Source organism: Prunus dulcis, chromosome 6, assembly GCF_902201215.1.
Source record: "Prunus dulcis chromosome 6, ALMONDv2, whole genome shotgun sequence".
NCBI classification, from domain to species: Eukaryota; Viridiplantae; Streptophyta; class Magnoliopsida; order Rosales; family Rosaceae; genus Prunus; species Prunus dulcis.
Window position 1 is genome coordinate 2103147 of NC_047655.1, and position 15358 is coordinate 2118504.

Consider the following 15358-nt stretch of genomic DNA (forward strand, 5'->3'; position numbering starts at 1 on the left):
TGAGAATCTTTTTTGGGGGAGCAATCTGCTCGATCTCGGCAATGAAAGGCGTAGAGTTTGCTTGGTCCACCTCCCTACGTAGAGCATCTTTGAAATTTCCACCAATCTTTAAGTTACGAAGTCGGTCGTTTACGAGCTTCTCGACATCCTCCGCGCACATGGCTTGCCGATCACGTTGGCGACCCTCGTGATTCAAGCGGGGATGGTTGACTTCCTCGTCGACTTGAAGAAGTTGACCTCCTCGGTTGCCCTGCCCGTGAGGCAGATTGGTGGATTGAGCTTGCGAAGATTCCTCCACGAGTTGTTGTCGCAAGTTGGTTCTCGAGCGGATTAGTGAACTTTGGTCGTTGCGTTCGTCACGCAATCGTTCAAGGACTCGTGCCCCCTGTGTGCCTAGTCTTGAATGTCGTCGATCGGCTCAGAGTACGGCTTGTAGATGTCTGCGTCTCGCCAGCTCGATCTCGTTCTCTCCCCTGCCAGTTTGTCTCTGACTGACTAGTCTAGGATCCCTCAAAATGCTCGCCAGTATGCTGGCGGATCCTTCTCTCATTGTCATGGGCTCCAAGGCTTTGACCGAAGTTGATCTGCCTGAGGAGTTGGCCAATTAAACTGTTTTGGTCGTCAACCCTTTGTGTAAGTTGATCTACTCGTGCGTTAAGGCTCACTTGACTGCGCGTGTCGGGAATAGAGGTGTGGATCGGGCCCAATGACAGATGGGCTAGAGTTCCATTAGATGTGTACACGAGTGCATACGTCAAGTGTGGTTGCAAAGGAGCGAGTGAATGGATTTGCTCCAAGACTAGGGAATGGTCCGAGATGGCATTGAGGTGGTCACGAATGGCAGCACTGTCATGGGTTGCAGCACCGGCACCTAGGCCTTGCAGTTGCACGACGAAGGAGGCCACGGGGCTGCGTGGCTGCGCTGCAATTTCAGCAGCCATATGGCACAGCTGCTGCTGCGTTTCGGTTGCTGTAGTAGTTGTTTGGGGAGGTTGCATAGCTGCCGGAGGTGGTTGGACAGCATGGGCAGCCACGAGGGGCTGCTGGAACCCTCCGGGAAGCTGCTGGAACGCGCTGGCAGCCATGGGAGGCTGCTGGAAATCTCCGGGAAGCTGTTGGAACGCCCTGGCAGCCATGGGAGGCTGCTGGAACTCGCTGGGAAGCTGCTGGAATACGCTGGCAGTCATGGGAGGCTGCTGAAACTGGCCGGGGAGCTGCTGGAACGCACTGGCAGCCAGGGGATGTTTCTGGATCTCGCTGGGAAGCTGCTAGAACGTGCTGGCAGCGATGGGAGGTTGCTGCAAAATGCTGGCAGCAGCTGTACCACGTGGTGGCAGCGAGGCTTCGGCAGTTCCGGAGTGCGCCGTCGAGGTGGTTTTGCCCCTAAGGCGTTTGCTTCCAACCATGGTTGTTTGGAAGGCTTCGGTGGATTGAAAAAATAGGTTTGGAGCACGCTTTGAGTATATCTCGTGCTCTCAATGAAAGCACCAATTTGTGGGAGCAAATTTCCCCACGAGAATATTCGGTTCAGAAGATTCCCCTTTCTTCTTCGCCGCCTCTTTCTCCCTGCAAAATAGAACAAATAAGAGGACCACACCCGGGGGGTGTTGGCCAAAGGCCCTCCGATGCCTAAGTCAGTTCAATCGATCCGTAGAGAAACGATAGCTAAAATAGGGTACGGGATGTGTTTATAATATAAATTGGGTGGCCGGAGCCTTATGTAAAAGAGAGAGAGAAAAGAGGTGGCTAGGGTTTGAGAGGAATTTTCTGTAGAGATTTTAGTAGTAATTCTGACGTACCTCAACCCTTGTGTGTGGCCATGCTTTTATAGTGGCCTCGGAGGCTAGGGTTTCAGAGGAATAATTCCGTAGATGGAAGAGAATTATTCCTCCCCTTTTTGGGATTGATTTGATTAATTAGGGATTTGATTTATTAGGGTAAATCAAATCCCTAATTGTGGTAGGCATCAAATCAAATCCCGATTCAATTAGGTAACTCCTCATTTAATTGGGGATAGTGGTAATTAACCAAATCAAATCTCAACCTAATTAGGTAACGTTCAATTTAATTGGATAATTCCTAATTAAATTGAGTAACTCCTAATTAGGTTGATCAATTCCCAATTTGGTCAAATAATCCCCAAATGGTAGGAATTATTTGACCTAGGGTTTGATTTAATTAGGTTCCCACAATATACTAATCAGTCTAAACCCGTTTATCTAGTACGCGATTCACCAATCGCCGATATGTTGAACCCGCATTCTTCAAATCAAACAATATCACCGTGTAACAATACAAGACGTGTTGGGTAATGAAAGTAGTTTTATCATTGATCCTCAATTGCCATTGGAATTTTGTTATACCTAGAATAAACATCAAGAAAGATCAAAAGTTCATAACCGGTTGTGACATCCACCATATGATCGATTTTGGTTAGCGAGGAACAGTATTTTGGGCAGGCCTTGTTTAAGTTGGTGTAGTTGATGACGTAAACTCGCCATTTTCCATGCTTCTCAGTCACAACCAACACATTAGAAATCCACGTCAGGTACCACATGTCACGGCTGAACCCAACTTCAAGAAGTTTGTCTATCTCGTCATTGATGATCTGATTTCTCTCTGGCGCAAACCTCTTTTGTCTATGCTGGTGTGGTGAATGGTTAGGATCCATGTTTGTCTTGTTCCGAAATTTATGTGATCATGGAAATATGCGCAATTGAATGAACGGTTGGCAAAGTCACATTAAGTTTATGTGCATCCGAACTTGCGTTGGACTGTGTGCATCCGAACTCGTGTTGGGCAGTACACATACGAACTTGTGTTTGGTTAATACGCATCCCCCACATATGTTGCATCTAAATCTAATTACACAAAGTGGTGGATCGGTGCCGCATTTATTTTCTCCCACACCGTAGAGCAATGAGGACTCGTAGAAAAAAAAACCTCGTCTTTATTTTTAGCCGATTGGAACTCCTATGCCGCTTCACAATATACAGATGAGAGCTCCTCCTTGGGCCTGGTCTTCGATCTAGAATATGCGGTCCGTTCTGCTAACGACACCTTTTCAGGGACTTTTCAGCGTGTATGTTCATATATGATTTTAGTCTCATGCCTAATTAACTCAGCAATTTACTTACAGTATACTTATCCCAATTTGGTTGGCACAGGGTTTTAGATTTCATTGGTGCACGATTTACAGTGTAGATGAAACGGGTGCAACAACTGGATGGGCTTGCTTTGTGGTCTCAATTCTCATTAAACCTCTCAAGCCTAAATGATTCATTCCAAGATCGACTTCTGTCCAAACGTAATCTAAGAGGGGTGTATCCAATTCAAACTTTTAATGACTTTTATAGAGTTTAAAAGTTTGGAGGTATTCAATTTAAACTTTTAAAGAGTATTTAAAAGTCTAGTGGTATTCAATTGTGACTTTTAAAAAGTATTTAAAAGTTTGGTGGTATTCAGTTATGACTTTTAAAAAGTATTTAAAAGTTTAGTGGTATTCAAAAAGTTAATGACTATTAAAAAGCTTATTAAATGAATGACTTTTCCATACTTTTAAGGCTAATTATTAAGAGCAAAAGTCATGCCAATTTACTAGTGACTTTTATCAACTCTATTAAAGTATTTAAGAATTTGTCATCTCTATGAAAGTCACTCACTTAAAAAAAGTCAATTGGATACACCCCTCTAAGTGACTAGTTTAGGCCCAACTCAAGTTCCTTTTTCTTTAAATCTGAGTGTCAGGTATCCTTTGCTTTTGTGAATCGTAGGTGCAATGCAGCTGCTCATCTGGTAGCAGTGCAAGTATGTCGTGTGGGTGGGAAGTTTATATGGGATCAACTTTGGCCTGAGTGGTTGTTTGACGCTCTTGCTGCTGATGTAAACATTACAATTCGGCTTTAATAAATTTCTTCCATCGTTTGACCCAAATAAAAAAAAAAGTTCCTTTTTCTCTCCAAACTAGAGAATCGGAACCCAGACATGGGACCCAACACCCGAGAGTAGGGACACATGATCCCAGAATCAAAATTGAGTCAAATGTTGAGCACATGGCTTTCCAAAATGACATATAAGGGCCACTTTTTATATATATAAAAAATATGACGTGAAATGATCAAGAGGCCCTTAAAAGTAAGTTACGCATTGAATTTGTAATTTTTTTTATGGCATCTTGAATGGAAATCTTAGGAATCTGACGGTAACGACAGACATACCAATTTTGTGTAGTTCATGAGAAATTAGATATTATACATAATTAGCAAATACACACCTGTATATAACAAGCGCATAATGCAATGTAATAGCAAATCAAAATTGAATATCGATGAGTTTTGGGGTTTTTTCCCCCCTGTTTCATCAAAAATTGAATATCGATTTTCTTAATTTCATCATATTAAAAAAGGCATTTTTTCTACCAACTGAAGCAATGGACCCCCTTTTTTTTTTCTTTTTTTTTGTGGTTAATTTGCATTCCGGATTCAGCTTGCAAAATTACAAAAGTAACAAAACATATAAAGAAAAGAAGTGCCATGGAGCCATGAACAATGAATTGGAAAGATGAATTAACATTAACCTACTCAACAAGTCTCACTCAGTTTTCCAAGCATAAAGAAAATGGCAAAACCCTGTGGTTGATGATGAGCTCCCTTTTGGTGAGTTATATGGGCTGGGGCTGCCACTGCTGTAGTCTCCATCTAGTCTGGATGGCTTGAAGATAAAAAAGCCATGGCTTGTGCCCAAGCTACTAAACAACCAATCATGCACATCCCAGAAAATTTCAACTGGGACATCATTCAGCATCACGGTTTCATTCCCTCTAAACCTCCAATGCAAATTCATAATCCGAATGGCCACCGTCCCGTCTATGCTAATCCATATTTCAGGCTCATCAGGCCCGGATAATGATGTCTCAATGACAATGTCATGTTCTTTTTTCCCTTCCTCCAACATGGCTTTGGTGCAGAACAATCTTTTCCCACTCACATTTTCCTTCTTGTACATCAACTTAGCCTCTTCTGATGATGCTCTTGATCTGGTCCTCTTATAAGCATCTTCCATTAAATCCCCTAGCAGTAAGACCACCTCTTGTTTGGACACCAGCGCGACATAATAATCTGAGCATGGCTCCGGGGTGCTGGAGAATTTTGCCTGTCGAAAATCCCAGTACACATCTACTCGTCTTCCATCTACCTCGAAGGATTTGAGACCTTTCTTTCCCCAAAATTGACAAGAGTTTAAGTCAATCTTGCAAGTGCAACACTGATTATTTTGACATGGCTTTTCCATTGTGATGCAGAGGGAATGGCTGGTGTGGTTTTTGCACCATGTTGCTGTGACATTGCAGTACAATTCTGCTAGTTTGACTTGATAGACATAGGTGATGGCGCTTTGTGGAGTTGCTTTATCTGTTTCCTGTTCCTGGCACACTTTCTCGGCAGATGGTGATTTTGGGATTGAAAAGGGTGCGGCTTCAACAAGTTGATAAGACATTTGTCACGGTGAAAAGAGAGGCCTCATTATCTACCTTATCCAAATCACGTGAGCATGCACCATAATCTCTTGGGGATATTAGGCTGCAGGCATGAGATCAACAAAAAGACTTACATGCTATCTTGGATCCAAAATTCGATGGAACGAACAAAATATGTAATACGAAGCTAAGATTTCAAATTCTGGAGACATTACTAAACTACAGTGTGGAGCTTTTGCGAGAGCTGATCTTAATAGTTGCTTTGAGGAAGAACGTCATTGCTGAAGCTGTCAATGAGGTGTCTGGATTAACAGAATGTCATTCTTTCTATTCTATTTTGCTATATATAGTGTCTGATCTTAACTTCCAGGCTGGTTGCATGGCTATATTATTGGCACTAGAAGAATCGCCTTCTTCTTCTTCTTTGCTAATTTTAGCAGCTATTATCCGTAAGCAACATATTCATATTCATCCACAGTTTGTACCAAAAGAACATTCATCCAAAGAAAGAGAAATGGTCTACTTAAAAAGGTTCACCTCAGGGCTTTTTCTGACATGTACACAAAAGAAAACACTAATTCTCCATCATCATTTTAAATCCAACATCACAAAGGTACCCAAATTTTCTTTTTCCTCTTTTATACAATCTTATACATGTAGATATGCAATGTTATACATGCAATGCATAAGAGATATGATATTTGTAATAGCTAAAATTAGCTTCCAATATAAGGAAAAACTCGAGCGCTATATATAACTTTGTGTTTTTGATTTACAAAAAGAGTGATCCCAAAAATACATAGGTAATTAATTTAAAATCGAATTACAGAGCTCATTGTCTGGTATAAGAGAATAGAATAGGTTTACGGATATCACCTCCAGTAAAATCCTCTGAGTCCAGATACAATTGTATGCAAACTGGAACTCCAACATAAATAGCAACTATACAAAAGATACATTGAAACTGCTCAAGGTAGTAATAAAAATTTCCCACGAGGTGTAGACCGGCTTCTTCTGAATTCAGGCATGGACATGTTACTGCCTTCTTTTTGATACCGTGTTCCACCATTTGGAAGCTTGTTTTCAGTTTTCCCAGCCAATAAGGGTTCTGCTGCTTGCACTATGCCTCTGCATGTAAAAGGAACGAGCATTAAACGAAAAAAATATGAAAAGAAAGGCCATTCCTTTCACACTTAAAACAATGGTTTAAAAAAGTGTGTGATCAAAGTATCCAATACTTGGACACTCAAGGGGAAAGTTGATAATCGTACCGTGGTTCCAGGTTTATGTAGTTCCTTGGCAAGTTGTGACGAAGCTTTTTCTCCATCAAAGAATTATACATGGGTGAACCAATGGGGATATGCTCATTTTCCGGCTCAGAGAAGTCACTCTTTCGAGCTTCTTCCACCTTTTCACCAGCATCCAAGTCAGAAAACATTGTTGTCACTGCATCAGACTTTTGAATTCTAGCTGGTATTCGGTTCTGCTTGGCCTTAGCCTTGCTCTCGTTCTTGATTTTTCTAATACCGCCTTGTCTTACATTAAGAGCTTGCTTAAACTGCTCATCTTCTTGTTCTGGACAAACTTTCTTGAAGTTGGCCTTCTGGAAGCTGTTTAATGCATCAGATATATCCCCATGATTTGGTGGTTCTTGTGAAAACCTCAAGTTGTTGTCAGTTGATGGGATCACTGGCATAGTCGCAAGTGATTTATTGACAGGTACTCTAGCTGGAAATGGTAGTTTCGCAATTGGTTGGTTTTCTGTTGTCTCAGCCTTGACTCTGCTTTTAATGAAGGCCCCTCTATCAGTAGATATTGATCTCCTAACTGGAGGGGATGGTGATCTGGGCTTTCCAGAGATCACCAATCTTTCTTCACCTAGTAACGGCATCTTCAGTGTAATATCTTTCTCAGCGAATGCTGAGGGAAACCTCGACCTCCTCTGCTTGCCCGAAGAACAACTTCTTGCCTACCAAATTTGGGCATAAAAGAGATGAATTTTTATCATCTGCTATCTTCCTATTGACATGTTACATTTACATCTGTTTGCATTAGCTAACCTCCCAAGTCTAATGGTACCATTACTTCTCAAGAAAAATATAGTTTCAAGTTTCAACTAAATTTCATTTTCATGATAGCACACGTGCATTTCTCCTTTTTCTCAATCAATTAGCTTTTATATGAACTAAGGATTTTATACTTTAATATGCCATCAAATACAGATTAGAGTGAAAAGATATTGTTTTAAGAATTACCTCAGAAATCTTAGTATCGTCCAAGGGTCGTTGACAGGTTTCGGGCCTTGAAATGTTGTTAATACCATTTCTTGGAAGACGAAAAGGTGAAACGGCTCTTGGCTTTTGGGAGTCAATGGTGTTTCGTGAACCTCCTTTGACTTGCTCTAACTCAGCTTCTTTTCTCTCCAATGCCAGTTTAAGATTTGATATCTACACAGATGCAAATTTGGTTTTAAGCACTATAATAAATTGTAGTTGAAACTTTAAGGTAGAACAGCAGAAAAGAGAGATAAACCTCTTCTTTAAGTTCCCGGATTTCACCCGTTTCTTTATTCGATCTAGCTGCCCCAAGTTCTATGGACGCAACCCTCTCAGCAAACTTGAGTGTACTGATTGTCTCCCCAAGAGCATTGAGTTCAGGATTTATATGTACAAACATCATTGTTTTGGCAGCTCCACCTACGCATACACAAAACTTATATCCAATAAATATATTATATACATAAACTTAGAAATATTAAGAATATGTTTAACTTTACCTAAAGAATCTTGCAAGACTTGAGTAAGTTTGCTATTTCTGTAGGGAACATGTGTGCTCTTTTGTGCAAGAGCAGAGATGACATCTCCAAGTGCAGAAAGTGATCTATTTATATGCTGGGCTTCTTTTAGTCTCTCACCAACGGCCTCAGACTTATCAACCCTCTCACTCCCAGCCAAATCCACAAGATGGAGGCAGCCCCTAAGAATAGATCCTGTAGCCAACTCCTTTCCATATATATGAACTGTTAAAACACTGCAGAAGATGATATAGCCAATCAAAAAATATTCACTAATTAGAATGAATTTATAACAGAAAAATGCCACTTACACCCCCCTTTCAGAAAAATGAAGCTTAAACCTCAAGAAAAGATTTATAAAAAAAATTTCTACCTATGAGACCGGCTGCTCCTCTCATTTAGAGCTGTGGCACCAACAGCGCGATTCTTTTGCCCGATTTTCATCAACTCAAGAACATCTTGAGTACAGGTCACTGGAACCAAACTTGCATCAGGTACATTTAGGCCGTTCAATTGAGACTTGTTTCTTATATCTAACGTACAAGTAGTTAAGGAAACAAAGTAGCAGAACAGTATATAGCTTAAGGATTTGTAACACCTGAGTTCAGACTCAAATTGGAGAAACAATATAGGAATAGTAAGGATATCTTCTGTTAGAGCCATCACTGACTAAAAGGTCTCTCACTTGTTCGTTGTATATTTCTATCATCTGTACTGCAACTTCATATCTTACTATGTCAACCCTGGCCTTCGAAATTTGAAATAAGTCCCGCAGGGCTCTATAGTTCACACCCCATGACTCTTCAGTTGTCAAATCAGGGCCACTCTGTATAAGGGAAACATTTAATTTAGATTTTGTGCAAGAAAGAACGCTCTCATCTATTTTCACAACTCAAATAGGCTGGCATTACCATTGTGTATGTTTTCCCCGAACCAGTCTGCCCGTATGCGAATATGCATGCATTATAACCGTCTAAAACAGACCTGACCAGTGGCTGAGTGTCAGCATATATATGCTCTGCACAGAACATCGAAGAGATATCATGAATAGTTTCTTAGGCAAGCAACATTCAGACATACAAACTATAAAAAGAATGTTATATTCTCATTCATGGCTGATCTTACAAACTACATATTTGTGTCTTTCCAAGACAATAGTAGTAGTGTAGTAGCATATCTTCATTTATTTCAAATAACATTTACTCAAAGTTTCAAAATCATTTTAAGACAGATGTTTGAACTTCGATTACTCGAATTTGAGCTATGTCAAATTTAAAAAAATGAGAAACTCCAATTGAAATGCCCTACTCTGGGTTACAATAGGATACCTTGTGTGACATTTGTTCTGAACACCTTGTTAAATGTAAATACCCTTCTTGCATCTTTGCCCTGTTTAAGGGGGTTGACAATCATAATAGTTCCATTTTCTCCAATATAATCCACAGTGGACTGGCTATTTGATTGCCATGGTAAGAAGGGCCTGACTCTGCAATATACTCTAATTGATCCTGCAAGAAAGCAAATTCTTTAAGTAAGCTCCATATCCTAGAACACTAGACAAGTCATTTGGGATAAGGTGGCCACCTTTGAGATCTTGGACTTGATTGTAGAGAGCTCGGTTCTCTTCTATAACTTTTTGGTAGGAAGAGGATGCCACTTCAAGGCCTTTAATATGATGCTCTGAGACCGAAAAGAAAGTAAAGTGTAAGAATCCTTCCAAGTACTGCTCAAGCCAGATAAAATCTTCAGAATATTACCAAGCCTTCTAAGCTCCCCCTCCCAGTTTGAATGAACTTGTTTGACTTCAAATCTTGTCTCTTGGAAAGATGACTTTAGCTCCTACAGATATAAAAAACGGACAAAAAAAAGTACAGGATAGTAAGATATCCATGGTATGAAAATAGGAAATTATTTTCTTGCATTCTGCCAAAAAAGAGAGGGGGAAGAAAACCTATGTGCAGGAAATGGAACACTGTGTACTCACCTCCAGCTGTTTCTGTTGAATGTCAATTAGTTCTTCATGAACAGATGAGTGACTCGTATTATGCTGAACAGCCTCACCTCTCCCACCACAAATACAGAATTTGGATAGGTCATTTGACACCAAACCACTTCTTTGGCCAAGATATTGTGAAATAGCTTCTACAAATTCAGATTTTGATAGAACACCAATATCTCCTCTCAGTAGTTTCTTTAGAAAAAGGCCAAGCTGCAGAAAGTTGTAAAAAAGAGATCTTAGATTATTTCCAGGCGGTAACGATGATCCTGCTTAAGCCAAAAAATTGATCCCATGGATTTACTTCAACACAACAACAAGAAACACTGCGAGGGAATATTTTCTGCATACCTGAGTGCCTTGAGAAACAAGCAGTGCTGAGAAATCCTTGACTACCTTACTGAGCAAAGTATCTATTATCTATACATTTTTGCCACTAAACTAAATCAGAATCCATAAGACAATAGAACCTTTCATTCAGCAAGTATAAAAGAATTATACAGTTTTCCTGTGTTCTATCATTTATAAGCACAGAATCATACTAAAAGTAAGAATCTTACCTACCATTGCATTAAAGGGCAACTCTTCAATCCCATTAGTCTCTCGAAGGTAAGCTTGTATAAGTCCAAGTCCAAAACGATCGAAAAGGAAAGCCAGAGCGTTGGCAGCTCTGGATTCTTCGGTTGAGACCTCACTAGAAAGATGAAGAAATTCCATAAGTTGCTCAAACTGAGATGACTCGGATTCATCTATGGACTCGTCAGCGCTTTCACTACCTAAGGAGGATAGTGACCCTTTTGGGAAGGATGTGATCCTCACAGTCCCTCCATACCTCCAAACTCCAATTCCACCTGCTTGCTTCCATTCATAATATCCTTTGAGACATAGAATGCAGTCTACAACTTTACTCGATGAGCCTCCCTGCAAATCAAAATCTCTCAAAATCCAGAAAGGGACAATAGCAGCAAACATATAAAAGGTACTACAAATGCAGGACAGATGGAACCACACAAAAACCTTAACAAGCATCTTTTATAAAAGTAGGTTTATTTTCATGCTGAATTCAAATGCAGTAACAACAACTGACATGCATGTTTTATTGCAAATGTGTGCAAACTTTGACAGATAATCCAACCCTCTTTCAAATTTTCAAAAAAAATAAATTCAAACCTTTTCCAGATCAGAAGCTTCAAATGTCAAGAGCTTCATGTCATTAACGGCCTCCAGGAAATTCCTCATGTTCTCAAAATACTGAATTGCAGACTGTGCTGCCCCCTCTGTCGACTGAACCGCAATAATGGGATTTTCCACCACCTATTTAGATTTAAACCCAGAAATTTTGTAGCACATTCCTTGTTATCAAAACAACTGGGAATTTCCATAAATAAATTATAAAAAATATGGAAAAACAACTGGGAATTCATATGTACAGAAGATAAAGACTCTAACAATATGAATATATTGTAACCTTGAGAACAGCTCCAGGATTGACTTTGTTGAGGACATTGCAGAGAATAAGACCGTTGCGGAGTGCAAGGCGGAACTCTTCTTCAGAAGGCTCTTTGGACAGTGTTTCTGATGCCCCATAGTCCATCTTCCTCAGCCATTCTGCTGCTTGGTATCTCCTTGAAGCTTAAATAACACAATCACCATTATCAATACACACTCACACCAAATTGAAGAACCAAACTTTATTTATTGAAATTTGGATTTAAACTTCATATGAGGATGGCAATCTCATTTTCCAAAAACTAATATGCCCTTTTTTTTTCTTGCCATTTTTAGCTAGAGCATTTCATCACTAACTTTCATGCAAAGAGATGTCATTGTCACGGCATTCCAAGTCAATCACGCACTGTCATATAAAAGAGATAAAACTCACGACCTTGTGTGATTGGCTTAGAATACTGCATCTAAGTTTATAACTCTATATCAAGTGGTGGACTTAAATAAATTCATCAGGAGTCATCTCAGTCGTTTCTTGAAATTCAAACTCCAAAGTTTAAACAAGTTGGCACTGTAGCTATCAGTGCACCAGTGGTTGCAGTGCTTAATTACACTACCAAAAACAGTGATGATGGCACCTTAACCGTCACAATCAAGGATCAAAGAGTAATTATGAAAACTTAATCTAATCCAAAACCCTTCTTTCGGCGAATTAATATGATGAATATTGTAGTGTAGAAACACAAATATTAGATTTTAGATGGGTTATTTTGGACCCACCCTTTATTGGTAGGTCCAAATCATCATAACTGATCGATTACCACACCCCATTAGCATACTGCGCAACATTATGACGTGCTACATAACTTTTCTTTTTTTTTCTTTTTTTTTTCCCAACTAAAATCATTATCTAGAAAATACTTTATATTTGTTCGAAGAGTTCTACAAATCTTTTATTTAAAAAGTAAATTATTGTTTTATATGAATATGTGTATTATGTTATCACATGCAGGGCTCACACCATATTCACCGTTGGATCTTCATCTAACATTATTTTATTATCTAAGCTCGCCCCCATGAGCCAAAGTATCCAAAGATTCCAAATCACTTTCCCCAAAACATGTATGAATTAAGACAAATTTTCTTTTTATTCAAAGACAAAATGTTTTGTCAGAGAATTAAGGCAAATTTAAAACCAGAAAATGCCATCTCCTGGAAATAAATATTCAGAACTAAAATCTTGGAAGAAGAGTCTACTGGTTTTTATATAATATATATATTGAGTTAGCATGAAAATTTTTTTTTAAAAAAAAACTAATGCAGACACTTCCCATAGTAGTTGTACCTGCTTCTTCAGCTTTTCTTTGAGCCAACTCATAGTCATTGATGAACTCCTCAGCGTTTGCAAATGGAGCTTCATTGTTAGAGACCAAAGCCTTGAGCCCTCTCATGTTCTTGCAAGGTGATGAGCTGAAGATTGAATTATTTGAGTTGCTTTCTTGTGGCATTTTGAGGCCTCCAAGAACCAATGCTACTTATTATTCTTTATTCTGCTGTGTTGATTCTCTTAAACAAATACAACTGCAGATTAATTAATTAATAAATAAAACAAATTATTTTACACAGAATCATATCAGCTCAAGTTGGTATGTAAGAGAACTTAAAATGTTGCAAAAACAGAGTTTGATGGAAGAAGTGAAACAATGCAAACAAACATTTGATCATGATTTGAGTGATTGCAGTGTGTTTGTGAGGCTCTTACCTTTAAAGGGTCTTGAGAACTCTGAAAACTGAACCAGCCCAAGAGATCAAAAATGGTGTTTTTGAGTTGGAGCTGATGAAAATTGAGCTCAGCTTGTAGTGAACTTTAAGATCTGATCTGAGCAAGAAATTAATGGAAGGTGGAAGCTCAAGCTTCTCGTGTGTGCTTGTCAAGTGAGCATTCAAACTTCAGTAGAAAGCTCATTGAATGCTCTCTCTCTCCTATGTGAGAGGAAGAGAAAGTGAGAGAGGCCAGTTGAAGTGAAATATTAAAAGACACTGAAATTGAAACGTTGTTGTCTCATGGGATTGAGGGGGCTTAGCTTAGCTTAGCCTAGCCTAACCCCCCTGGAGAAAAAAAGAGGAAAACAAAGTCAAAGTTGATTGAGTTTGACTTGGATCTTGTCCCTCCACGTAGCAGGGGTGAACCCAAAGGAGGGGCTATGGGGTAGTCTCCTGCTGGGCCCTTAGATCTTTGGACTGAACGGCCTAAAATGATGGGCACTTAAGACTATATGCTTTTACGAAAGCATTGTTCCTTGTCGACCTTGGACTATAATAATGTAATGTGGCATGGCTAGGCCTCTCCATATGCTTCATGTTCATGGTGCTGGCCAAATACATGGCCGTCTTTTGTTTTGGACATGATACGGTCGCTATCTAGTGTAGTGATGCCAATTATCTTGATCATTCGGTTTGTTGGTTGATTAATCTTGATCTTGCCCTAATCTAGTTGACTTATCGATTTTAGCGCCACTCTCATGACTTTTTTTGGTTGGTCTGAAAGCAAAATAGAATAGGGCAATTACATAAAGTAAGCTCAATAAGATGTTATTAGAGAGATTTAGGCATGTCTTGTTTTTTTTAAAATCAGATCATTATTAATCAATTTCTACTTAAAAATACGATATATATTAACAATTTAACAACACAACATACTTTGTTACGTTATTTTATTTTATATAATGAGTCCCTTGTTCTCTAATTAATCCGCGATAATTGTTCTAAAGGTTTTAGCTAAAGGACCTGCCAAAGATGGCCATACTTTCTCTCACCAATGTCCAAAGTGTTTGGTGAGGAAAATGGTGGTTGATGAGAAATTAATCTTACTAGATTCCTCTGACAAATTAAAATAATAATGCAGCATATAATCATGTCATATTTTTAATTGATATTTATTTAGTAAGATTTAATCAATTTTCATTTGAGTAATAATATCAGTAACACAATGTTTGTTTCCTTCACACTGAAGATGAATCTTGATTAAATGACCCATTTGTCCTGATGACTGTGGTTGGTTGGTGTCAAACAGGAAAAGTAAAAGTATGCTGCTTTCAATGAATTTCTTTGAGCTGGTGGTGGCTGGGTCACATTCTTCATGGAATAAAGGCAAAATGAATGAAAGTATACGTTAGGTTTTTTTGAAATGAACGAGAGGGAGGCAAAGTCCAATTAGGTCCACTTTCGAACGTTGGATCCCCCACTTTCAAATGATTGCAGAGGCAAAGCTTTTCAAGTCTTTTTTACATTTTGTACCCCATTTCATGGACCACTTCAGTGGAAGGTTTCCCTCTTTATCAAATTATGGGATTAGATAATTACATTACTTTACTAATTACTTTTGTTTTTGGATTAGTTAAAGTTATATTATGTGGTGGGGAGAAGGCTTCTCTTGTAAGCATGTACCCTCTGGTCAAATTTGTTACAGTTAAAGGACAAAGAAAAGAATTTATCCTTACTAAATCAACTCTGCGATAAAACGGTACCCAGTAAATCTTGTAATGTTGAGATCTTAAACTAAAAGTATAACTTATTGTAGCTCTTCTGTCAACAACACCCATCACGTAATTTGTGTGAATGAAAAGGTTACAACAACCCAATGTATATG

General features: G+C 39.1%; 2 protein-coding genes across 3 annotated transcripts; both read right to left on the bottom strand.

The window, feature by feature from the left end:
* Positions 1-4590: 4590 nt before the first annotated feature.
* LOC117629519 lies at positions 4591-5493 on the bottom strand. The gene has a single exon (XM_034362024.1). It carries the CDS (start codon positions 5491-5493, stop codon positions 4591-4593), a length of 903 nt encoding a protein of 300 aa, XP_034217915.1.
* Positions 5494-6200: 707 nt separating this feature from the next.
* LOC117631748 (kinesin-like protein KIN-14F) lies at positions 6201-13706 on the bottom strand. 2 transcript variants are annotated; one of them, XM_034365037.1, is made up of 18 exons: positions 13472-13706; positions 13055-13179; positions 11732-11895; positions 11434-11577; positions 10828-11184; positions 10615-10683; positions 10252-10476; positions 10025-10106; positions 9852-9947; positions 9596-9775; positions 9179-9285; positions 8915-9093; positions 8641-8805; positions 8250-8503; positions 8006-8169; positions 7729-7920; positions 6745-7442; positions 6201-6601 (listed from the first exon to the last, which is right to left on the bottom strand). In XM_034365037.1, the coding sequence occupies exons 2-18, from the start codon at positions 13158-13160 to the stop codon at positions 6442-6444; spliced, it is 3342 nt and encodes a 1113-aa protein (XP_034220928.1). In that variant the 5' UTR covers positions 13161-13179; positions 13472-13706; the 3' UTR covers positions 6201-6441. The 2 variants fall into 2 exon arrangements, with proteins under 2 accessions (XP_034220928.1, XP_034220927.1); XM_034365036.1 differs by having other exon boundaries at positions 13055-13290.
* Between the last annotated feature and the right edge of the window lie 1652 nt (positions 13707-15358).